At 39.8% G+C, this 26,419-nt stretch overlaps 2 protein-coding genes and 1 long non-coding RNA gene across 3 annotated transcripts in view; 1 reads left to right on the top strand and 2 right to left on the bottom strand.

Moving 5' to 3' along the window:
• The window catches only part of agmo (alkylglycerol monooxygenase), a 76,256-nt gene extending 69,115 nt beyond the window's left edge, over window positions 1-7,141 (bottom strand). The window contains exon 1 of the mRNA XM_034697945.1: window positions 6,679-7,141. Within this exon, the coding sequence (XP_034553836.1) occupies window positions 6,679-6,798 (120 nt within the window). The 5' untranslated portion in view covers window positions 6,799-7,141. The remainder of the gene's footprint in view (window positions 1-6,678) is intronic.
• Window positions 7,142-7,199: 58 nt separating this feature from the next.
• LOC117823447 lies at window positions 7,200-26,311 on the top strand. Its single transcript, XR_004633405.1, has 4 exons — window positions 7,200-7,397; window positions 9,646-9,709; window positions 25,669-25,864; window positions 26,003-26,311. It is a non-coding gene; the product is annotated as an uncharacterized LOC117823447 (long non-coding RNA).
• meox2a (mesenchyme homeobox 2a) lies at window positions 10,207-22,830 on the bottom strand. The gene is made up of 3 exons (XM_034698649.1): window positions 21,791-22,830; window positions 17,046-17,218; window positions 10,207-11,119 (listed from the first exon to the last, which is right to left on the bottom strand). Exons 1-3 carry the CDS (start codon window positions 22,356-22,358, stop codon window positions 10,901-10,903), a joined length of 960 nt encoding a protein of 319 aa, XP_034554540.1. The 5' UTR covers window positions 22,359-22,830; the 3' UTR covers window positions 10,207-10,900.
• Window positions 26,312-26,419: the final 108 nt, after the last annotated feature.

Genomic DNA, 26,419 nt, shown 5'->3' with positions numbered 1-26,419 from the left:
ACATGCGCACACCCGCAAACACATACACTGACAAGCACACACAAACACACACAGATACAATACATTCACCAACATCTAACACCCTGCACACACAAGATGCACCAATGTCCTTGACTACTCTATCTAAGTGGCCTGTAGTCTTTGTAATTCTCTCACCACTTTTGTTATGTTAATGTCTGCTGTTGTCTTTAACTATGTTTGCCAATGCAAATTTAAATATTGACCTCCAAGTTACTTAAAATTTTAAGGACAGCACTTCCCTGTAAACTTTGGAATCTAACCAGGTAGAGGATAGACTTTTTATCTCTTCACTTTGTTTCCTGCTGAAGTGACACAAGTGAAATGATCTTGGTTGACTAAAGGAGTTCCTCTGAATCAAAAATAACTTGATGTATTTGTTTCTCTGTTACTAACTTTAAACACATGCTGAAGCAACACAGCTGATGTTCTTCACTTTAATCATCTATTTTTGTTCACCATTGTTTTTATTTTATTTTTGACGCCACATGATTTCTTTTTTTGTTTCTGTTTATGGTTCAAATAAAATATTCGAAAAGCCATATTACTTCTTGTTTCAAAGGATGGATGACATTTAGTAACTTGTCATGACAAAACAAATGGTAAGCACAAACCAAAGAGTCAGTGACAGGCCTCTATTCTAACTGTGCTGGAAACATGTAATAACCTCTTAATGGGTCTGTCAAACATGGAAACAATTAGTGAGGGACGGAGTTAGCAAACAGGTCACGACTGAGACTTCAGCAGTGTGTCAGACGTGCTGGTTAGCTTTAGCTCCAAGGCCCTCATTGACCAAGTGACTGCAGTCGTAACCGGGACACATGGCCCTGCTGAGAGCGAGGAATGAGGGGCGTGACGAGGCCGCGGAGGAGCACATCTGCAGGTGGCCAGGGAGGAAATGTGCATGTGTGTGTGTGTGTGTGTGTGTGTGCTCATACACATGTGAGTGCTTCCACTCCACAGCATGCAGGTGTGTGGTGTGAGTGTGTGTGAAAGTGTGTGCACAAGCAGAGGGCAAGAGCGTCACCAGGGACCTGCGATCACACGCAACGCTCCAACATCTGGCAGCAGACTGCCGGGCTGCAGCGAACAAATGTGCTTGCAGCGCAGGCAGACCCCCTCGAACCCCGCTGAGAGACAGATTATCATTCTGGATGTGGACTAAAAACTTCACTCTTTTATTCTCTCCTGTGTAGCAGATAGTTTTACCTTTGTAGCTCTGGGGTCCTGACAGCTTGGACAAAGTTATTCAGCATGGAAAGATGATTATCATGAAAAAAGAAGGCAAGGGAAAAACTCTTCTTTAACTATCTTTTTTCACATAATTCCCCCTTTGGTCATTTCATCAGTCTCCATGTCTTTGTATTTAATGTTATTTGAACCCTATCATCATTTTAGGGACTGAAGATTTTTTCTTGACTAGTACTAGTTGGTTTAAGACGAACGTTAAAACTATGAGATCAATATAAATTATAAATATGTGCATTTATTCTTCCCCTTCAGCATCTATCTCACTTGCCAGGCCCAACACTGTTGCAGCAGATGACGGTTAAACATGAGTCTGTTTCTGCCTGAGGTCTCTGCCTGTTTCCCTGCCACTGTTACTTGCTAAATGTTGCCAAATGTCTTGTTCATGGCAGTTTAATGTTGGTTCTTTGCAGATATTTTGAGAAAACATTTATTGTGAGTGGCAAAAAGCTTAAAACAAACAATTGGTTGACTGTCTGATAAAGTTGACGTACACTACCAGTCAAAAGTTTGGACACACCTTCTCATTCAATTGTTTTTATATATTCTAATTATTTCAAACACTGTAGATTAATACTGAAGACATCAAAACTATGCAATAATCTGGATTACAACAGTAGTCAAATAGAGCTACCCATTGTGTACTAACCCTACCTCTGAACAACACAACTGATGCTCTCAAACACATTAAGAAGGCAAGTCATTCTACAAATGAACTCTTGACAAGGCTCATGTTAATTAGAAACCATTCCAGGAGACCACTTCATGAAGCGGACTGAGAGAATACCAAGAGGGTGCAAAGCTGTCATGAAGGAAAAAGGGGGCTACTTTACAGAATGTAAAATATAAAACATATTCTGCTTTGTTTAACACTTTTCTGTTAATTGAATAATTCCATATATGTTCTTTTATAGTTTTGATGTCTTTGGTATTAATCTACAGTGTTTACAATAATTAAAATAAATACAAACCCTTGAATGAGAAGGTGTTTCTAAACTTTTGACTGGTAGTGTATGTTAAGGTGGAGATGGAGAATGGTTGAAGTTTCTGCCCAAAAAGAGAAAGTTTTTAGTCAGAGTGAAAAGTGACTTGGCAGAGTACTAGTCAGCACATAATGCAAGCCGTATGCTAACGGAACTGCTAACGGAAATGCAGCTGGTAATACAGCTGAAACTGATTTTAAAAAAGGAAGACAAAATTAGAGATAGCTACATATTTAATAAACATAGTATAACTCTATCCCCAGATTTAGTCCTCCTCATCACAGCTAGAAGACAACTGGTTTGTTTCTCAGGCGGATTTAACTGGCCTTAGCCTCGTGCTAATGACAAGAGTGGCAATGTTTATGTTCTTGAAAGTGTTGGAAAACAAAGCAATCAGACTAAACATCATTTAAACCAATGTAGTCCTTCAAACCTTTGTTGGAAAACCAATGATTTTTAGTCTTATTCTGTTGTATTCACCGATGCTCTCAGCTGCTATCAAGCTAACAAAACAACTACTCATCAACTGTTTCAAAACAAGGCCATCTTTCTTAGAGGGAAATGCACGAAAATGAGGGAAGTGAGCATATGGGGAAATGTTTGGTTTCACAACAGATGGATCTCACACATTCAGGACACAAAACCGGTTCAGTCAAGACTCTTCTGTGCCACTAACCACTAAGTTTGCTGACAAAGACCTTCTTTACTGATAAATGTGTGGTGGACTGTAAGAGGCGCGGCTCTATTTTTCCTGTTAAAGAGTGATATTTGTGTTTTTTGATCTAGCATGCACTTCAGATGTCCTTTGTAAAGTTTTTATCTTTTCACAAATAAACTAAAAATCTGTATTAAAAAAAATCTTATTTTATAATCCAGCATGCTTACATCCCATGTGAGCTGTCTGTTGTGGTATCCAATAATATTATTATATTCACAATTTCGACATTACATTAAACATGAAGACATTTGTTGACCAGATGTCTGTACTTTCCCCAAACAGCCTTTTTATAGGGTCACGGACGACTGATGTTTTCTGAGAACACGCAGGCTGACAATAGACTTTTATCACTGCTGTCTGAGGAGGAAAATATTGTGTTTGCCTTTAAATCAGTGACTAGCTGAAAGACCTGGAAACAACCCCCCCAAAAAAACCCAATAATTCCAAACAACTCCAAAATAAGAAGATTTTGTTTTGCTTTTTTCTAATTAATGAGGCCTGCTGGGATCAGAGAACAACAGTTGTGCTGAATAATTAATGACAAAATGCTGAGTCACAAAGTGCTCATACACACCCTTGCAAAAGTTGTATCACCACAAAGCCCTGCGAGCTATAACAAATCTGTTTAATCACGGTTGGTAGTGGATAATAAGAACTCCTGTTGTGAGGTTTATTGTTCTCCTCCCCTGATGTGCTCCATAAAACCTCATGACAAACATGTGTTGTTGAATCTGCACCAGACGTTTGCTGTAATAAATGACAACTCAGACACTGTAAAATGACATTAGGTAGTGGCAGAAAACCCTCATTGTTTGTGAGTAAAGTAACACTTTAGTGTGACTGTCTTGTCTTCCTTCATGTGATACAGATATCTTCACCCTGACCACACTGAACACAGTCAGCTGGCCAAATCCTATTGATAAGGACGAAGATCATACTGTTCTTTGATAACAATCTTGTATCCTCAAAACTTCTTCCTCTATAAAATTGATTGGTTCATTTATAAACTCTACTTTGGACACTGTTGGATAACTCTCTTATCTTGTACAGCAGTTCTGCTTAAGGTCAAAATCCCCCAAAAGAACAGGACCTTAATGTTCAAGTCTCAATTGAGGCTTGGAATATAGCCGAACAGCGTCAACACACCAGCTCACTCTGTCTTTCATCATTTGCACTATACAGAGAGAAACTATCTAAATTCTAACCCTGATACAGATCCCATTTGCACTAGATGCCACCTCGACCTAGCTACAACTGGGCACATGTTCTGGGATTGCCCGTCTGGAATTACATTTTTAAAGCTTTTTCAGATATTTGCCAAAAGACCATTGAAATTGATCCAATCCTGGCTATTTTTGGAGTTCCAAAGGACAATACAAATATCTCTGCCCCCTCTATAAGCTAATTTTGTGGCATCCACCACACTTGAAGCCCGGAGACTCATTCTTCCAAACTGGAAATCAGACAAACCCCTATCATTTATTAGCTGGATCAAAGAAATATTGTCATTAGTTCCTCTTGAAAAACTCACATACGACAAAAGCAAGTAGAAATTCATCACTACCTGGGCCTCTCACTGTTCCCTTTTCACAATTAACATAATGTTGAGTCTCCTGAAGCTTTTTGCTTTTTATCCTATGTGTGGGAATAAGAATTGAATGCTCTACATGTGTGTGTATGCACATGTGTATGTGTGGGTATATGGGTATACTGTCGCCTGTAAAATTTGTTGTTTTTTGTATAACTATTTTCTTTCTTTTTTACAATCCTTATAATTTAAGTGTCTGTTTTTTGTGCACCTTAAATTGCCCCCCAGGGACAAATAAAGTTTTTTAAATTGAATTGAATTGAATTGAATGTCATAACACTCCGGCTTTTATTTATTTATTTATTTTTATATATTTTATTCTATGTATTTATTGTTATTTACATTTTTTAATTTATTTTCTACTACTATTATTACTATTTATTTTTTTATGTATTATTATAACATATTTTTGTACCTTTATTTGTCATGTTCCTCTCTGTTTTACAACCTTTTGGGTGTCGGGTGGTTTGGGGGATGTTGGGGATGTTGATGTTTGTGTTTGTACGTGTACATATCTGTTCAAAATTAAGAAAAAAACATAAATAAAGTTATTAAAAAAATAAGGCCCCTCAATCAAAAGTTTCGTCTACCACAAGTGTATAAGTAACTACTTGATTCTGTTTATATTTTTCATTTGGTTATTCCTCTTTGAGTAATTTCTGGTCTTCTGTTTGTGAATTAGCATTTCTAATTCAACTGAATTCAGTGATGATTAAAAATAAGGCACATCAATCAAAAGTTTCATGTACCACAAGTTTATTTTCAAGTAACTACTTGATTTTTGGTGATCTGCTTGTATCTATTTTTTTGTTATTCAACTTTGAGTACTTGCTGGACTTCTGTTTGTGAGTCAGCGTTTCTAATTGAACTGAATTCAGTGCTAATAAGCATTTAGCATTAGTGTTATATGATTTAACTATACTCAAACAAACAAGTATATAATCAGGACATTTCCTCATGATATAAATCAAGTTTTAGTTCTGTAAATATTCATCCCATCCGCCAAAAATCTTGCATCTTTAATTTCCATGGACTTCCGTCTTTCATGCCACTCCACCATGACGCTCCACAACTTAACACTTAATAATGCCGCAGTCACATGCTGCTCAGATGGACACATTTATCCTGCTTATTGTCAGTCTTCAATCTTGTTTTGTTCATGAGCTTTAGGTGTGTACCGTGAAAGCTTTCACAAGATGTTGATGGCCTTTCAGTACGTCTCCAAATCCTCCCCTCGAGCTACAATAACACCTGACCTGTTATCAGGATAATTGGTAAACACAGATGGACCAAAGTTCACAGTTTGTTTTAATCCTGGAGTCATATAACATGTAATAAAACTGACGGGCACTAAGGTAATTAGCCTAAATAAATACGTTTATACAGGTTGTTTTTTTTAGAATGAATCATCTACTTTGGTCTGTTATGTTCAGCATAACAACAAGCCAACTTGGCAGCTCTTGCACCAAATATTTGCAAACTTTCAGCAGTTTGGGAGGAGTTAAAGCCAAATTTCCCAGTACAAAACTAATATTCAGGCTATTTGTGCACCAGACATGCAGGGTAAGCTGGTATTAATGGTGCAACTGTGATTATTGAGTAGGTTTTGATTATTGAGTAGGTTTTGTCTTTAATCAACTTTCAGTTTGGAAGGAGTTAAAGCCAAATTTGCAAGTACAAAACTAATATTCAGGCTATTTGTGCACCAGACATGCAGGGTAAGCTGGTCTTTATGGTGCAACTGTGATTATTGAGTATGTTTTGTCTTTAATCAAATTGTAATTTTGCAACTGCGAATGCAAGGTCCATATTCTGTTTGAAATTGGAGAAACAAAAGCTGCAAATATTTACATTAGAGCAGCTTTAATCTGTACATGCATTTTTGCTTGTAAAAACTATTTTCTTCCAAATCAATAAATTAACAACTTTAATTTGCATTGTTGTGTAACTTGATTGCATGTTTCCTGTGTTGTTTTAAACTCTTAAAAAAAAAAGTCTGCATATCTTTCCAGCCCTGTGTGACAGCAAAGGTCGGCTGAGGTTCCCCTCCCAGAGAGGAGGAAATCAGAGCATGACAAACACATTGTATAGAAGTGTGTGTGTGAGGCAGAAGTTTTACCCACCTGTTGCACATACTGGGGAACTTCCTCCAACTTCTCAAAAGATGACTCGTTGGGTGTGAGCATGAAAAACATGCCCCTGAATCCTGCAAACGCCACGCTCAGATCCATATCTGCAGTCATGGTGAGGCAGTCCCGAGCTCCCTGCTGCTGCTGCTGCTGCTGCAGGTGAGTGTTATACTACCTGAGCAGGTACTCTCCCTCTGGGCACGTTCCTCCACACCAGATTCCTCTGCTGGCTTATATAACACCCTTGTTTTTCTCTGGACAGTCAAAGTAGGTCAATTACGAAATGAGAGCAAGCCAGCAAAGTTGTCACATTCAGGAAACCCAGTCCGGGTCAGTTTGGAGCAGCTGCTGGATACTGTTACTGTAACCATTTATCTGCTCATCCAGCTTCATTTATAGGAGGCGAGTTTACCTTTAGTCACAGAGAGGCTGCTAGGTGACGCATTCCGTGTCACTTAATCTCGCGAGAGTTAGTGTGTGGAGCTCGTGTCAAGCACACAGCTGTGTTACAAGGGTGTAGAGTGTGCATGGCAGTTAGGGGAAGTAGAGTCATTTACTGGCATGCTTATTTACACACTTCGTGTTGTGTTTTTAAAAGATTTAGAAATGTAAGAAGAGTAGCAAAAAGGAAACTCAACAGGAGCCAAATAAGAAAGGTTCCCCTGGCCCCCTTTCATCCTAGATTAAAGACTGGATGAATAAAGCTCATAAAGGTAGGCTACAGTTTCCCATTTAATCCATAATATAAGATTACTCTTCTTATATGAGTGAGTCCTGACTTCAACCCTGCTCTTCTCTGCAGGTGACAGAGAGAGGGAGAGAGGAGACAAACATACCTTACTATCCATTTATCAGATAGAAGTGTACATAGTGTACATAGTTTATTTTACTTTATTTTATTTTATTTTATTCTATTCTATTTTATTCTATTCTATTTTATTTTATTCTATTCTATTTTATTCTATTCTATTTTATTCTATTCTATTTTATTCTATTTTATTTCATTTTATTTTATTGTATTCTATTCTATTCTATTCTATTTTACTTTGTCATTGCTATTATTATTATTGTTATTATATTTTTTAACTATGTTAGTACATTGTTGTATTCCCCTGTCCCGTGTTCTAAGCTGCTGTAACAAAATAATTTCCCTCAATGGGGGACCAATAAAGTGTATCTTACCTTATCAAAATAAAAGTGATTTTGTATGGTGCACCTTGCAGTCTAAGCGCCCCACATACAGAGGCCACAGGCCTTGTCGTAGAGGTTGCCTGTTCCATCCCCGGCGGCGACCATTAGCTGCATGTCTTCCCCCGCTCTCTACTCTAATCTGTAGAGTTAATTCAGAGCTGGGAAGATCTGCTTTTGTTTCTTTTTTTGCACCATCTGTGTGGAACTCACTTCAAAGCACTTTAAAAATGAATGCACTGGTTTCTTTTAGTCATTTTAAATCATTAGTTTAAGACTTTTTAACCTCTGATTGTACCTGTTTTAACTGAATTTGTGTTAACACTACTTTTTACTTGTTGTCTGTTTTTAATTGATCACCATTCTTTAAAGGTTTTATCTTTTGCTCGACGTCATCATAAATGAGGGCTTTGCTCTCAATGATTTCCGAGTTTAAATAAAGATAATTACTCCCCACATTTCCTGTCTCTCTTCATCTATCCTCTCAAAAAAAAAAAAAGGCAAAAAATACCCCAATATATGAATTTTAAAAAAAGTGTGTTTGGAATCAAAACAGGAAATAAAGTGGCAGAAGTGTGAGGACGTAAAAAGGCAAAATGAAAGCACAGTTATGTACACCTTAAAAAACATGAAAATGTCATATTGTGAGCCTGTAACCTGGATAGTATGATGAGTGAGTGGATTATTATATCCCTTTGGGACGTTACCCAAAGTGGTCTAATGCTACACATTTGGAGAGGGATGCTTTATACCTCTTTTATTCAATCTCAGTTTATGCCGTTTGATATTGGATTTCTTAACCTTGTGAGGTCTTAATCCGATTGTTTCGTCCTTGTTTGGGTAAAACTATTCTTACTGAGCATGCTCGCTCCACGTGACGAGACAAGTATCCCCTTTTTTTATTGCGGGTAATAGAAACATGGCGGGAGTAAATCAAAACTGACTTTTACCAGACTTTATAAAAAGCCTCAGGATTGTTGAACGCCTCGGGGGTCAAAAAAAAAAAAGAAGATAAATACAAGCTTACAATGTCACAGATGTGAGAGAGGAGGAGAATGTAATGTCTGGTGCAGGGTGAGCTGAACTAACTGACTGACTAATGGTGAAGTTGGATTCTCTAACCGAGTCAAGGAAAGACTGCACTTGTAGCTTCTCTTTAGCCAAACTACCTGTGGCTGTGAAGTCAAGTCTGCACTCTCTATCTTTTATAAAACTTAATATCAAAGATGTGTTGGTCTTTGTTCAGACAGAACAAAAGAAAGTTGGACTGAAATGTGAAATGAAAGTTCCTCAGAGCAGTGAGGTTGTAAATTTAAGACGGGTGACATTTAGATAAAAGTACCTTCACAACAAGCAGAGACAGCCATTGTCTACATCTCTGCAGATATGAGGCCTGCTCACTTTTTCTCTTGGTTAGGGAAGGATTCAAGGACATTTGAAAGATTAGTTCAGGAAGGGTTATCATAACCCCTGATGACTCAGAAGATTTATGGCGGCACAGCATGATCTCACCGCAGGGTCAGATGTTGTAACCAGAAGTTACATGTGTCTACATGAAGTCTCACCAAACTTCTGGCAGCGTTTTTGGAGTTCAATGTTGATTCAATCTCAGAGGAAAATACTTCAAGAAAACTCTATCCAAGAAATGTCACACTCTGATCTTGAAGCATCAAGATATTTGATTAAGCAGGATGCTTGAAAATAAAATAGAGTGCAAATATTTCAGTTTTAAGACGAATGTTTTTCCGTTTTGTGCTTTTTAAAATAACACAGCTAAGAACCTGGAGGGATGCATCAGCTGTTCACTGCAGATGAAGAGGAACGACCATATTTGGAGGTGAGTGTTATGATCTTATGTAAGTCTATGTGGTAACTTGGCAGATAATGTGCAGATATTGTCCAGTGAGTGAAAAAAGGTGAATGTCCTCTGTATCTGTGAATTCACATTAACCTGGAGGGGTTCTTCGAGGGTTATGAAACGAAAATGGAAAACCTCGCATGCAGTGTGAGGTTTCTCCTGGAAAAATTAGAATGCACAATCACAATGTGCTGAAAGGCGAGATCATGTCATGAAATTATTTTCAACTGGATTTTGTAACAGAATCCGATCCTTTGCGGGTTCACTCTCCGACTCTTGGCAGGAGTCCCGACCCTGCCCTGAGGCTAAGGTGAATTTAGCATGCACCCTCATCACCAGCTTTCTGCACTCTCTGCTGCAATGTTTAATTCATTTCAGCTTCACTCTATGAAAAATACACGCAGACCTGCCTGAGCTGATGTGGATGGATGTTGGAGGAAAAATGATTCAAGGATACAGAGTCTTTTTGCCACTGGTTAAATTTTTTATTTGATCTGCAACTCTCCCTGAAGGGATTTAATGAAATGCTAATGTTAGGTTTCAGATTTGTTTACAAAATGTCATCTCCAGGCAGGAAAGTGTCGACTAAAGAACCGTCAGTGCTGAACAGTGTGGGTATAAAAATGTCTTTAAGGGAAGACAACACTGAGAATTATTTACAGATCATTATATTAGCTCGGCTAATTTGATTTCCTGGCTCTTGATTTGATCAATTACTCACTGACATTGTAATGTACATCTTTACAGTAGAAGCTGAAGGGTTCAACAGTGCAAATTTAAGACTTAGTCTGCTTCTATGAAGGCACACAACATGGAATGTTTACAACAATTTGACTAAATAGTCTTTTCCCAAATGTTATTCAACATGAAGTCAATTTGTGTGGGGAAAAAATTCAATAAGATTTTATATTATTTCTTTTTTTTTTTTTGCATTAGCAAAAGATATTTTTAACCACTGGTGCTTTGAAATAAGTCAACCTCCCCTTTATGTGCTTGACATTTACATTTTGCCTGCATGATGACAGCTTTATACATAATTCCTCTGTACATTTGTACACTTTTTTAGCATCGTTGTATGACGATGGCAAATCAGCAAACAGCAGTCCTTACAAGGACGGTCCTGGATCAGAGGCAGGGCCGATTCTCTGAAGAAGAGGGGGGGGCGGGGCATCATAAGTGAGCATGCTCAGAGCTCTGGTCGCTGTCGTGACTGTCCTCATTGGCTAAGGAGTCCGTCGAGTGGTGGAGCGCTGCGATGCCAGAGAACTCTGACGGCAGCAACGTGCCCTTTTTCACATTGACCAGTTCTTTCTCTCGAGCCGCTGCCCCCTGTTGGCCGCCCTTCACTCTTTTCCACTTCATCCTCCTGTTTTGGAACCAAACCTTCACCTACAAACAGACAGAGAAGATCAAACTCACTGCTTTAAAGGAGAGAGCAAACAGTTGCAACAATAATCAGGAAGCAATTAGAAAGATCAACAGAAACTTTCATGAGAAGTTTAGCAGCTATTTCTAATGCAGCTACTACACGTGGATGTTCAGCTCCGTCTGCCACTTGGCCTCTACCTGTTTTCCCCTGACTCAACAGCCTACTCCGTATTTACGTCTCTCAGATTGATGATTAAGCTGTTGCTTAAAACGGCGTAGACGTCAAGAAGCAGCAGAGGCCCTATGAGTGTCGACACATACGCCTGAGGGGAGGGGGGAGGAGGAGGAGGAGGGGGGAGGCTCGCCTCTGTCACGCAGGGTGGGTAGAGTTTATTTTTGGGGAGTGTCATACTTGGGGGACTGAGCGGTCGGTCACGTGGTCAGGAAGTGAGTTGACAGCACAAACGTTTGTCTTAAACGTCAGGGGTGTACGGCGTGCTGAGTCTCACCTCAGATTCTTTACAAGCCTCAGGGCCTTTTCTAAGAGGAGGAGGGGGAGGAGGAGGGGGGAGGAGGGGGGAGAGTCCAGCGAAGGATCACTTATATATGCCAGGGTCTGATGTCAAACCAAACATGTGACACTCAAGGGTTACGTGCATTCACACACATTACTCAGACTCACTTACCTGCACTGCACCATAACGCTACACATGCAATCACACTTCAGGGGCAGCTTTAAAAAGTTTTAAAAATGTTGAAATGTGCTCTAACAACAAAAACTGAGAGATACAACTTATCTCTTGAGACAGCAGTGACAGATTAGCAAGTTGGTTTTCAGGAGGTCGACTCACAGCTTTGGCAACCGGACCTCAGAAGCCTGATAGCTGTTAGTCATCAGGCTCTGGGTGCAACCACTCAGCCCTTTTCAAACCCCAAGCTGGGGTTAGTAGTTGTTGGATATAATTAGAGGCCTTAGAAGACGGCGATAAAATATTAAAATCAATGTGGGAATGATCAGGAAGCCAACACAGGGAGGCCAGGGCTGGTGTTAAGTCTTGTTTTTCAGTGGTGTCTAGCAGCAGCAGCACTTTGGACCAATAACAGAGAGTGAAACTTATAACCTGCTACTCATTGCACATCAGTACCGTAATGAGGCTCCTCCATCATTTTGCGGTTGTACTTGCGCATTAAACTCCACAGTGGAGTAATATTGGTGTCCTAGTGTGTGATTTCACATTGCATTGCGGTGTTGTGGAAGCACGGGAGGCCCGACACAGTGGGAGCTCCACATACACACTAGGGATGGGCAATTCAATATTCCAATTTTCGTTCACTAATTTTTCTCAATATTTTCTCATTTTAAAAGTACAATGTGTCACCGTTTTCACCGGTGCCTGGTTGTAATATGATATTCCCGCCAGACGGTGGCTACAGAGCGTCTTAAAACTGTTAGCAAACTGCATTAGCAAACAGAAGAAGAAGAATGCTAACTGCATTAAATAGCAAAAGAAGAAGAAGAACATTAGTAACAGTCGGGGCGATTTGCTCAGTTTCTGAATCTCAGAAATTATTATTCCAATAATTATTGAATAGTATTTTGGCTTGAAATGCCCATCCCTAATACACATACTCAGACATACACACCATGATACACACTGCCTTGGTCCTCCCACATTACGCCTCTGTGTATTAGACATCACAGAAAAGGCCTAACAGGGACTTAAATATCCCACCTTGAAATGCCACTCTGCAAGACTTGTAGTTAAACACATCAAATACAAGACTGATTACTTCAGCGTCCGTTTGTACACTTTGATATGCTAAAAGACCCATCAACTTGTGAAATGGGCTAATTTAAGCATCCGTGTGGTGCCACTGAGTCGTGCTTTATTAACGCTAAACATACCAGGAAACAGGACAGAGCTATTTGATGCATTCAAAACAACAACTATGGGATTTCTTTTGCAACATGGTTTGCAAGTCTAGAGACATCTAGCCCAGGGGTTCCCCAACTTTTCGGCCCACGACACCCAAAATATAGGTACCAAAGACTTGCCACCCCCACTGTCCCTTTAAAGTGATTAAATGTAGCTTCATACTTAATTTAGCTAGTCTGCAGAAAAGAAGCCACCTCCATGCACATGTGACTGTATTTCCTGTGCTGTTATGAATTAACCCCTGCTACTGATGCTTTTGTTAATTAACTGTAAACTAACCCTAACTCTAACCTAACCTAAAACTAATCAGTCATGTACAGGAAGGCAGAAAACTAATGAAAAAAAATGTATCTGCAAGGTTTTATTTCTAAATGAGCTACTTTTGAAAAAAATATACATTTACAGTAATTGCAATATACAAAATTTTAGATAACTTGAAAAAAAAAAATCTTGCAACCCCCAATCAGTGTCTGGCGACCCCTCAGGGGGTCCCGACCCCTACTTTGGGAACCCCTGGTCTAGCCATCCGTGTTAAACTAGGCCAAAATCTGTGGTAGATGACGTCAGGGTGACTCATAACCTTATTTGAATGCAATTTCAATAAGTATAATTCATTGTGTCATTACAACCTGCTTCAGTCTGTAATAGCAGTTGAAATGTAATTAAAGTGATACTTAAATGCAACTTTAGAGGTTGAAAAAGTGTTCATTTTTAAACCTCCTGTTAATATATGTTTATTGAGGGTATTTTATCCAAAAACGTATCCAAACACTAAGAAGTTTTGGCCCTGTAGCTCCACCTCTGCCATGGTCTACAATAAAACATCAATCAAATAACTCCAAACAGCTCATGCAGCATAAATCAAGTCCCCGTAGCCGCCTCTTTGTATTGCCAATATTTACCTCACTATCTCCTGGCTGTATATTTTCCCTGACAAAAAAATGACGTCACACATAACTTATCCTGTATGAGCTGAGGAAATTTCATGCACTTTTTCTGCTGCTTGGAGCCACAGAGAGATTAATTGCAACAGTCTGGGAGGCTGAAGTGGAATAATTATGGCAGGCTCTGTGAGTTGTGGCTCTGCAGAGTTAAATGGAGTTTTCCCCGAGATAGAGGTACTTAGAAGTTTTTCTTCAAAGTTTTTTACACCTTGGTAATATAAAGCAAAAGCTGCGGGTCAGTCACATGATTTATGATCCATTTGTTTCTGCTCATGTCAAAGTTTCCCTCTCCTTTTAGATTGAGCCATAAGAACCTAAATGCAGCTGTACAGGTTTACTGCTCACATTACTTCGAGAGGAACTTGAAACACTCCTGCAGACATCTTTATTTCCTGGAAAAGATTTCCTTTGATGGACACTTTTATCTGACGCCCCTCACGCAGCACACAGCACTACTTTTTCATGTGCAGCCCAAGTGGGAATTAAACCATGAACCCTGACTTTGTTAATGACATTCTTTTACAAAAAGTTACACTGAAATAGACGGATAGTTTGTTCAAGGTAGAGCAAGTAATTACAGAACTATGCAATGTGTTATCTTAAGAAAACAGAAATTAAAGTTCCCCTTAAAACATATATTCAGGTTCTATCACAGGGTCATTTAAGCTTCTGTATCAAGGTACCCCTTAAGGACTTAGCATTATTAAAGGCCAATTTGTTTTCTTCTCTCTTCGGCTGCCCTTAAGCATCTCTTTTAAGAGCTTTTTTCATCTTTCCTAAAACAAAGCTTGTAATGTTTTGAGGAACCATTAAGAGTCTTCTAAAGGATCTTTTGTTGTCTGTGTATTATTAGATTCAAGGTACTTTAAAGCCTTTTTTGCATCGGTTTCAAGCCACCCTTGAGTGACAGTATCAAGTGTGTATCTAAAAGTCTGTTTGGCCTCTTCTGACCTATATTTAGATCTGTTTCAAGGTACCCTTGTGCAAGTGTTGAGCATCACTGTACCCAGAATTTGACACTTAATTACAACCATCTATATTGGGGCAAAATCGAATGTCTCACAGTGTGATTAGATCTGTTTCATAGCATGATTAAGTGTCTGTTACAAGGCCTGTTTTGAGGAGCCCTTTAGCATCTGATTTGAGCTTTTGTTTTCTTCCTCTCTTACGCAGTGTCATCTCTACCGTCTTCTTCAAAGTTCTTCATTTTTCTATTCATTCTGGGTGTTTTAACCCTTAAAGACCTAGACCAATATTTGGGTCGCCAGACTCTCCTGAATTTATTTTGAATATGAGACAAATGAGACGAATGTAGTATTAATGGAAAGCTGTTTTTAAAGCTTGTTGATAGGATTGGCAGTTCAAAAGTTATCAAACATTTAAGAACAAGTAGCCGCCGCCGGCTGTCTGGGTCTTTAAGGGCTAAGGTACCCTATACCGTCTGTTTTAAATATAGACTGTATAATAAATGGACGTAATGTCCATGACATCATCCATCTGTTTCTGAAGCCCTGTTTTGAAGCCGACCGTTGGTGGGTGCCGAATTGGAAATGCTGAACTCAACCTTGCGTCCGTCAAGCTAGTGTGAGGTAAAGAGGCGGGCCTTCAACCTTTTCACTAACAGCTACCTGGTGCCTTCCTGTCAATCAAGTCAGCCATGCCCTTATTTGGGCAAAACTTGTGTAATATCTTAAAAAATAACAAGTTATAATAAATTTACCCTCCGTACAGTGTGTGCCGATAGAGAAGTGTTGAGATTTTTCTGCATGTTTATTTCTGCTGTAAAGATCCTCTTTTTGAATGGGTGTGGATGTGGTTTCTGGCATTACTGCAGCCTGCCTCAAGTGGACGCTCGATGAACTGCAGTTCCACATAGGCTTCATACTTTAAGACCAGAGGTCGCCAATTTGTGTCAAGGTATCCTTTGGGCTGTTTTGAGATATAATTATGTGTGTGTTACAGTCAATCAGCTTTTTGTCTACAGTTTCCTTTCCTTCTGAGATGTGGCTAACACGGCCTGTGAGGTTAGATTAATGCCAAAAAACACTGTGTAGTGAAGTAAACAATAACTCATACATTACTTTTTGTTCCACTCCGGACTCAGATCCCACCCTTGACTTCCACCCCAGTCTGGCTTTATCGTTCTTTCTGTTGCAACAACTTAATTCCCACATGTTAGACGACTGGATCACTTGCCCTGAGCATCTAATTTGTCCAACTTGGCTCTCCATTAAATGGGTTAAATACAAATTACTGAGGATTTCACAGGTATTAGTTCTAGCAGTGAATGAGAACAGCCTGCATTAAGGATGGCTATTTTCCAATTAGGTGCCCCCTTAATCCGGCCGGCTGAAGCAGCATGCATAATGACAAAGAAAAAAAAAACACTACCCTGGTAAGTTATTGGTCCAAATGTCAACATGAAGAAAAATCAGCTCACAGAATCAATAGCTTTAAGTCTATACAAACGTTATCTGAAAGGCTCACTTAAATATACTTTTGGTATTTTGCGCTGTGATCTTCACCGCTAAACTGTACCCTCATTTCTCACACCTGTCTGTTCTGTACATTCAATCCACACGGCGACATATCACTGGCAAGGTGTCAACTAAGTGTGACTTATAGCTTCCAAGCGGGTGTCAGAGAACAACAGGCTGTACGCCGTTTCCTTCCCCCTTCCATTTGTCTCCTGTTATTTATTTCATGTGCGGGCGTTTTTACAGCAGCCGGCCCACGCTCAGAGACCAATTTGTGCTTTCAGGGGTACTGGGAGAGAGGAAGTGACTTGCTAGACAGTGTTTCCTTCAACCCGTCTCCATGCCTCGGCTGGGGCCTGTTTGAAAGAATAGACAGGAACATCTGGAATATGATAGTCCCCTCACACAGCCACATCTGGAGCACAATAGCCCCTCGCACTGGAGTTACGAAAACACAGTAGCAAGCCGAAAAGCCTCCTTGTCGTCCTGAAGCCGCCTCTGTTTTCACAACATGGCATTAATGTGCTAATAGGGGGTTCAATAATGTCTGAGCCCAGGGGGAAACAAGCTGCGGTGGGTGGGAACGTACTTGTCTTTCAGTGAGGTCGAGGTTGACGGCGATCTCGTAGCGCCTTAGCCGGGTTAGGTAGTTGTGGTGGGCGAACTCGGCCTCCAGCTCTCGGATCTGCTCCTTGGTGAACGCTGTCCTCTCCTTCCTGGGTTTGCTGCTCACGTCTGACTTGTAATTCCCGTCCTGGGACTCTGAAACCAAACACCACACAGGTTTTCAGTTCCACTCAGAGCAGATTTATATGCAGCAAAAATAAAAATAAAGTGCTGTTATGTGGCAGGTGCTGGTCGTCAGGGGAAGAAAAGAAAAGTAAGAGAAACAATGGAAGCTGTCAATCACACTTTATTGTTCACTCTTTGTTTATGAAGACTTTAAGTGGCTGGAAGGACTCACGGCAGCTTCACATGTGGCAGCTGTGCAGCTACACTCGTCTGGCTCTTATACTGCCAACATGGGTTCAATTTGTCTGAGTGTTAAAAGTATCCGCTGCTGCAACTTCAATTCTTAAAATGGAACAGAAAGGCTCGGCAGGAAATTAAAAATATACATTTCTTTTCTTTCTTTTTTAAATTTTCTGTCTCATGATTTTTAATTTCTTGATGTACAATAAAAAAAAAAACTATCAGAAAATGAATGAATAAAAAAAAATTGATATTTCTTTTTTTTTTTTTTAATTGTATTTTTAATTAGAAAGGGTAAGAATGCAAAAAGTACAACACTTCGGTAATTGTATTCATCCTTTTCCAGTCTTTTATATGCAAAACATGTTGCTATTTCAAGCTAAGTTTCAACATTTAATAACATAAGAAACACTATTTTACTCCTGCAGAGAAATCTGGCTTGGACCGTGGTGCTGCATAACACCTGCAAAAAATGTGACTAATAAAAAACAGATTATAAACCCCAAAAACTTAAATCATAAATGTGCTTAAATCTACATATCTAGTGTGAAACATCAGATTTTACAGATTTAATGATATTTTAAAAGAAGATAGATTAATTAAATTTTGTATTTTAATTAATACACATAACTTAAAATCTATTCAACAGTGTTAAAGTGTTTTTCTATTTTATTTCTATGTAGCATTCAGTTTTTCTTTGTTATGTTTGTAGCATTTTCAGTTGTACTTCCTGTTGTGCATTTTTGTTCATGTTTGTAGTTTTTTCTTTTTTTGTATTTCATGTATATTTTGTGTGTTAAGTTTATTTAATGTAGACCCCAGGTAGAGTAGCTGCTGCGTTAGTGGCAGCTAATTGGGATCTGAATAAAGGAAAGGAAAGTTAGAGGAGTGTTTAAAAAAGAACTGTAATACTAGAAATATTCTTATAAAGATAATCAAAATGCAGGGTGGGGACTTGCAACGGTGCATGATATAAAAATGTGAGATGTAGATTTTAGTAAAGCTTTCACATCCCAAGCCCGTCATCTCCACTTCAGCTCATAACTTTGGAAAAATGCTTTCTGTTTCGTTATTTCCACAAACTCTCTGCACAAAACACGCACGCTTAATTCGTCCTCCAGAACTTTCCTATTGTGCTCAGCCTCTGTGGTTTCTGTGTTGGACACGCATTGCAGCAGTGATTGCATGCTAATTCATCTGCGGTCCTGTTTTGTAGTGTGTGTTAATCCAGCAGGCCTGCTTCAAGCCAGACTGTAAATATCCTGCAGCCCCGAGCCAGACTCACAAACGCTGCGAAAGCCTGAAGTCACGTCAGAGCAGCGAATATCTCTTCACCTAAGACTTCCAACGCAGAGGGGACCCCTGATGGTCTGCTTTTGGATCTCCCTTCTAATTAGGTGGTTTCTCAGAGCAAAATAAGTCCTTCAGGAGGCTCTACAAAAGTTCTATTTGTATGGCACAGCTCAGTTTAAGAGACGTTTAAACTGCAGGAATTCCTGCATGAGTTTTATGAAATGAAACAGATCAATCTTGACCCGCAGGCTGAGTCCGGCACCCCCTTGACCTTCTTTCTCTCCCTGTAATTTCACTCCACCAGCAATGTGCGTCCGATTGAAGACGTATTTATCCGCTTTCTCTCCCTCTCTCCCTCTCATTGTCTGGAAAACACAGACATTGTGTAAAGAGAAATAAAGGAATAACACTTCCAGCTGGTTCAGAGCAGCAGGCCTGGAGTTAAAACCAGCGGCAGGCTTTTATGACACAGCCACGACACCGCAGCAATTAGGTCCCCGCTGTAACTTTCATCTCTCCACAAAAAAGGGGGAATAATATGAGAAAAGTACACACACCCAGACGGGGCACGTCATCCAGGGATCCCAAAATGAGCTCAGCTCAGCACAGAAGGGACCCTCTCAGAAATAATGTCTTATTCCTCATGAAAGTCAAAGCATTTATAAATGTGAATTCTTTTTGTGGTTGCAAATTGTGTTTTCTTCAAGAGAAGTTGCATTATATTTTTGTTTTTCTTCTGCAAAATTTTCATAAAGGCAGACACGCGAAAAAGAAATAAAATGCACCACCAACTTTCTTCTATTGTGTCCCAGGCAGTGCACTCTTTTTTTACAACCTTTGCACTCAACAGAGTGAGACTTCAAGCCCCTTTTATTGTTCCACACAGCAGATCTAGTAACTTTTTAAGGACGACCACTCCCTTCACAACATTAGTGTAACCAGACGTTTAGAAAAGTGCACAAAGCTGACACCATACAGGCTGAAAAACTCCACAGAAACTAGACTCCCAGAAAACACACTGTGGGGCAGACTCACCTCGTCAGCCCACCCTGAGGAAACAATCACAACCGGAGTATCACACGCAGAAAGTCAAGACGCTTCATATTCGAGCGATATCTGAGGAGGTAGTGTGGAAATGTGCTCTCAGGTTTTGTTTTCATTTCTGCGTCTAAATTCAGGTTTTAGCTCGAGTTCCTGGTCCAGATGGTGAAACCTGATCACGACTCGATCTCGTGCAACTGGCAGCGGTGTAATATTTAGACAGCTGATTGAGTCAGCGGCCCAGTTAGCCCCGATAATCAGTGTGATTGGTGTTAGCACGGGGGAAAATGCACAGCACATGTAATGAGTGTGCAACAGGGGGAAGAAGGATTTAGAAGCTGAGGCTCGGTCTCCCGACGACTGGACTAAAGAGAAAAGAAAATATGTTTCATTCTGGGGTTAGGTGCACTATCGCAACAGTTTCCATGTCAATGTTTACCACAAGGGAAACCATAACACTGAGCTGTCTAAGCTCTCTAAAAGCTGTCATAAATTGGAAATATCTGAATCCTTATTTGATCTAACACGAAACTCATCCTGTCAAAGTCCTTTAAAATAATTAATAAGATCAATGTTACAAGCTTCTTTCTACATTTTAGTACTTAATACTTTAAATCTTCAAACACATGCTGCCAGTGAATTTTATTTCTCCATAAATTGAAGACAAACAAGTGCTCTGTTTGAGTCTGTAAACTGCAGCAGTAGCAGACCACCAGCATCCCAGTAAAACTCCTGATCACAGCCACAACAGTTAAAAAATCAGACCTGCAGGTGTTAATCTGTGCGTACAAAGAAGCCTCTAAAAAAAGGGGTTGCATGTCAGCGCTGACGGCGCCACAATCCTCAAAAGGACAGGGAGAACGACGAGCACACTTTCCCTGGAAAACTAAGAGCTCTCACTAATATCACGTTCCCTGGGAGAACTCCGGCGACCCGACTCTGGCACTTTGTCACGCAGTGATGGATTATTGTGGTGACTGCAGGTTGGGAAATTTCCTGCAGGTTGTGTAAGAGGTTTTTACCTGTGTGGGAATTTGTTCAGAAATATGCACCTTTTATTTAGCTTTAAAATTTTGAGCACATTATATTTGATTTGCAGGTTGTTTGAGGACTGAGTCTTAACTCCAAAGTCTCCAACACAGCCGTGCACAAGGCAAAAAATTAATGCATGTGTGAGGTTTAAGAGAAACTGAGCACAGATCACCTGAACCTGCTCTGAGTATTAATTTAATAAAGTCATATCTTTCCAAAAACCCCAAAAGTGACCCTGATCTCACAGCGCTGATGAACTCTACCTCACAGATCACACAGTGTGTCTGTACGTGTAAATATAATACTATTTGATTCATTAAATAAACAACTAATACACTTTTTTTTATAGATAACAAATAAAACAGCATGCCGCTGACATCTGCAACATTTTGTAATCATTTTGTTGAGTTTAAGGTTATTTATTTCAGGTTTTAAAGTCTGAGAAGTTTCCGTCTGTCGGGTGTTTAGTGCTGCTCAAGGCGTCAGTGTCGTCTTTTACAATCTGTGACATTAGTCCTTTACTCTGAGCTTTATTTTCTAACCTCTAAATGAATAAAGGATATCTTATCTTATCTTATTCCCAACAAATGTGATTAGGTTTTATATCAAACATGTTAGATTTGCTCTCAGCCTCCCTGTGTATCAGCCAACACCTTCAGACTGTTTTAAGGACAGTCAGAGCTGCAGAACTTCACACTCTATCTACCTTTATTTGTCTTTAAGTCTTTAAATTAAAGATACTGATATGTGTGTTGATCTTTGACCTCCTTGGTCTTGATATTTCCTGCAACACTGATATTTTTGTGTGATTGTTTATCTTACAGAAGACACTTACTGTTGGAAACATGATTTTTTTTTATCAGGTCCTTTGATGGTTTCTTTGTCATAATCACCTTTTCATGTAGAATATTTGTAGAAGTGAGTCTGCAGAACAAGATTCTCCAGGTTTTGGTCTTAAAAAAGTGACTAAAACTCTCTGGTCTCAGCTCCTCTTACCTGAACTGTCACTTTTCCTCTTGCCGTTCCTCTTCTCGGCCTCAGCAGGTGACAGAGTCTGTCTGCCAAAGTCTGCAGGCACACAGGAGGCCCCTGTAGGGGTGCTGCCGCTGCCCAGACTAGGGGTGCTGGCACACATACTGGGTGCGCCCGGGTGGCCCAGGTCAGGGTTTGTTGGCCCATTATCGTGGGCCGAGTGGGAGTGTGGGTGGCAAAGGTTGTGGCGCGTGCCCCCACCAGGTGAGGGCATCTGTGGGATGTGCCAGGACGTGTGGTGTTGAGGTGGGTGGTGATGCTGCTGGGAGGGCAGGTGGCCGCGGTGTGCGTGGGGGAGGTGGTGGTGGTGGTGGTGTTGCCCGGGAAACAGGCTGTCGTCCACCTGGTAGCTGGAGATGATGCAGGGCGAGGGAGAGGAGGTGGAGGAGGAGGAAGAGGAGGAGGCCAGGTCAGGGTAGGAGACGTGGTCCGAGCGTCCGTGCAGGGTGAGGGGGGACTGGGTGAAGGCGGGATGCAGGGCCTGAGCCGGGGCGTGTGGGCTCCGCAGGCAGCCGAACAGTGTGTGATCCATCGTAGGTTAAACACACACACACACTCACACACACTATCCTCCAGGAAAGTTAGGTGAAAAAAAGTAAAGTTGTTAAAAAACAAAAAGATCCAAGCACATATCCAGGATGATTCTCCTTTTCCCTCAACTCCCAAAAACTTTTTTCCCCTTAAGTTAAAAAAAAAAAAAATTCAACAAAGTGAAGTAAAAAGTAAAGTGAGTGTTTTTGTCCTGTGATAATCCGGAGCGTGCGGACGGTTGCCAGGCTGTACAGGATAAACAGTGAGCCCAGATCAGCTGCAGCAGAGCCTCTCGGATGTCAGGAGAAGCAGGAGACCGGAGCTCGAGGCTGGGAGCAGAAGGAGGTTCCTAGGAACTGCAGAACGAGGGGAGCCGGCGGAGGGGATGTTATAAATAGGGTGTAACGTGAGAGGGAGGCTGGGTCACAGACTGCATACGCGCTACTGACCACATACATATGATCGCCCTCCAAAAAGCTCAGCACAATAAATCTGCACTATTAAAAATGGCTGAGTCTCAGGAAAGAGGGGCATTTATTTTGGAGTTGACCTCCGGTGGCCATCTTTCTTTTTTTTTTTCCTGTGAGAATACAGCCTTCATAGTTCACGGGTGGGGCTGGGGGAGAGAGGTTTGAGGGTAGGGGGGATAAGAGAAGGGATATGGGGTGAGGTGTCAGGGGTTAATTCAGTGTGTCACTCTGCCTTTGTCAGTTGTGACCCGTTAAAATAGTGTTAGTCTTCAGGGGGAAGGCGAGGACGCTTGTTGCTTCCTTCAGAGTTGAAAGAGTTTCCTTTGCCCAAAGTTTCGTCTGCAGACTCTGAAAAAACGTGCTGTGATTTTTAAGAGCTCTAGTGAGTCACTTTATCTATGACTCCTCACTACTTTTACAGGAATATGAAAGTTTGATAACAAAATAATTAGCAAAAACTAGAAAATATGAATTGCACTGCCTGAAATAAGGTTTCACATTTATCCTTCCAAAAAACAAGTTATAAAACAGCCACTCATGTATGAGAGTGCTTTCTTAAGAGACCTTCAATATGAGGTCATGAAGATAAAACTGCAGCTTTTATTTTCATAGTTTAGGAAAAATACAACATTTTGTTAAATAATTAATTTATGTAATTATATTTTTGATTGAGTATTATTTGTCAATGAAGCCAAACCTGTGACTCTTTTATTATAATTAAACATTATACACATAGATAAATATTTACAAATGTAACTTGTATGGTTGGAATAAAGTCAGAAACTAAAAGTTTATAAAAATGAAATGTTTATCAGTTTATTCTGATGAAATATTTCAATAACCAACAAACAGAATAATTAAGATGATTAGGATCCCAGCCAATTTATTTATTTATTTATTTATGCATATATTTAGAGGTCTGACTTTTTTTTCCTTTAAAATTCTGAGAAAAAAATCTGAATTTTGAGAAAATATTTCAATTCTGAGATTTAAAAACCAAAACTCTTAGAATATAAATTAGAATTCAGACATAAAAGTCATCATTTTTTCAAAACAAGATAAATCCAAATTCTGAAGAAAAATCCGAACTGCATCCTCAATTTTTTCTACACTTCTGCCACTTAAAAAAAAAAAGTCTGACTTAATTTTGCAATTCCCTTTCTCTACTTTAAACTCATAATTCTTCAAATAAAAAGGGTCAGATCTTAAAAATGTCCATAAGTCCTAATCCTCATCCATAAACTAACTGAATACTCTCATCACACATCTCAGCCCTGAAGGTCTGGACCAATTTTAATCATCTGTAGTATTTTTTTATTGAACCTTTATTTGATTTGAGAATATTCCTGTTGTTGCTGAGTGGACAGTATGAAACATTTCACACAAACAACAACAGACTGTGACTCACATTGAACATCCATCACTAAATCAGCAGCATTCAGTTTTAAAACATGTTCATGCACTCGTCAGATCATCCTTAATCTCAGTTTTATATGTTTCCAACCAGGTTAATAAAGTTTAAGGTGAACGTGCAGCTTTGACAGCACTTTAACAGACTGAGTTTGGGGATCACGTGATGTTTACATGAGACTGAATGTTACAGCCACTGACAGTTTGAGTCAGGTCATGTATGGCCTTATATAAGAGGATGAACCAATGCCTCATTCCTCTGGTGTTTATAGGAAGATAAACCTACTCCCTCATACAAGATATAATGATGTGTGATCTCAGCCTCTTCTTTACTCTTATTATTGCTCATGAGGTTTATCAAGACTCCTCGAAATCTCAAAAACATTCAATCACAAATAGAATAGACAAAATGAGAAAAGCGGCACCATAGAAGTCACTGTTTGAAATATTTACCACAGTCTTAATAAGTAATTGAGATAAATGGTCAACAGGAGTAAATAGCATATTAAGTGAAATAAACATTGATGGATAGAGATGTTTTCTGTGAGCAGTTAATAATAATATCCAGTGCACTCATGTGAGATCATTTAAAATGTACTTACAGCACGTTAGACCTCAAACACAACCACCCACAGTATAAGCCCTGACTCTGATTATATTCCATATTTCATGAGAACATTAAAAACTGAACAAAGAAGAAGCTGTTTGGACCTCTGAAACACTCAACTTTACACTGTTACCCAGATTAGGAGTGAGATTTCACTGTTTTTCTCTGTTAATCTGTGTTAGCTGTAAACTTATTTATCATCATTAGATCAATTAACATGTTTCTGATGAGTGGAGTTTGTCTAAAATGACCATTCTTTGACTGAAGTGTATGTTGCAGTTTTCTTGCTACTGTATTAACACATCTGAAGAGCACTTACTCATCTTTATACTCCAAGAAGCAGCAATATTCTTACATTTTTCAAAGTAAAGCACATTTGCAACATTTATTTGCCCTCAAAGTCAAGTATGTAACTTTTTGTACAACGACAGACACTCAGAGCCGATAATGTGAGATGTTATCCTGGTGTTTAAGTGAACTGTGTTGGTTTTGTGGGGAAATTATGAAGGAATTCTAATTATTTGTTCCTCATCTGTGCATTTCAAATATATTTGAGTCAGGCAATTTATGCAGACACATTTATAGAGATAAATAAGAGTTCTCTTTCTAAAACTTTGAAATGAATAATCATTTCTTACTTTCTAAATCTCTAAAATTCAAACCAACAGCGTGAGTGTGTGTGAGGAGGTAAAGAGCACTTACATAAAGTGAAAACAGTTCAAATGAAAATAAAATGACATATAAAAATAATCAGTTTTTGTGTGTTTGTGGTTTTCAGAGGCCTTTACAGACTCAGACTCACACTGACTCCTCTCTCTCTGCAGGGCTGAGTGTGGACGACCCAGGCTGTGCCACAGGCGCTGTGGGCCGCCTGAGAAAGGAAATTAATTCCTCTTTGAGGGAAAATGACTTTAACAGATATACCGGGGGAGGCAGGCTGAAACCTCCCCCCCACACAGTCCCTTTACAGCAGAGTCTGAAGGCAGGCGAGCAGCGCAGCAGAGAGGAAAGCCACCTTAGGTGAGTGAGTGTCAAACTCTTCTACTGTTTACTTTACAAATTAAAGCTATTAGCAGGTTAGCCGGGCCGTATATTTACTCTGAGACGTGAGCAGGTATTAATACACACGTGTTTCCAATCCTGTCCCTGGTCCCGCAGCTCTGATGGCCTGTGGCGGGGGTGTTTGCTCTCAGTCCTGGTCGTCGCCTCTCGAGGGCTGTATGAGGCAGAATTTCCCACCGACTGAAAGTATGCATGTGAAATGTTATTCGTCAAGCTTGTCATGCAGCACTTTTTGTAAACATTTGAGGTATGTGCCAGTTAAATTCAGATGGGATTGAGATTCTACATAACATACTGTACATCAGTTAATTTAATTTAATGTTCCTCACAGATTTAATTCATCTAATTGAAGCATAAGTCCCTCCTGATAGAGTTTGACGTGATGTAAATGCAGTTTTGAATGTTTTCCCCTCCTTTATTTAATAAAAATCAACAACAATAATTTATTTGAGCATGTAAATGGCCCAATTTGAAGGTTTTATTATTTGCAATAACATCCTTTGTGTTGCTTCA

Source organism: Notolabrus celidotus, chromosome 12 (assembly GCF_009762535.1).
Source record: "Notolabrus celidotus isolate fNotCel1 chromosome 12, fNotCel1.pri, whole genome shotgun sequence".
Taxonomy (NCBI): Eukaryota; Metazoa; Chordata; class Actinopteri; order Labriformes; family Labridae; genus Notolabrus; species Notolabrus celidotus.
Note: the sequence above shows the minus strand (reverse complement) of the source record. Positions and strands in the feature narration are given on the sequence as shown.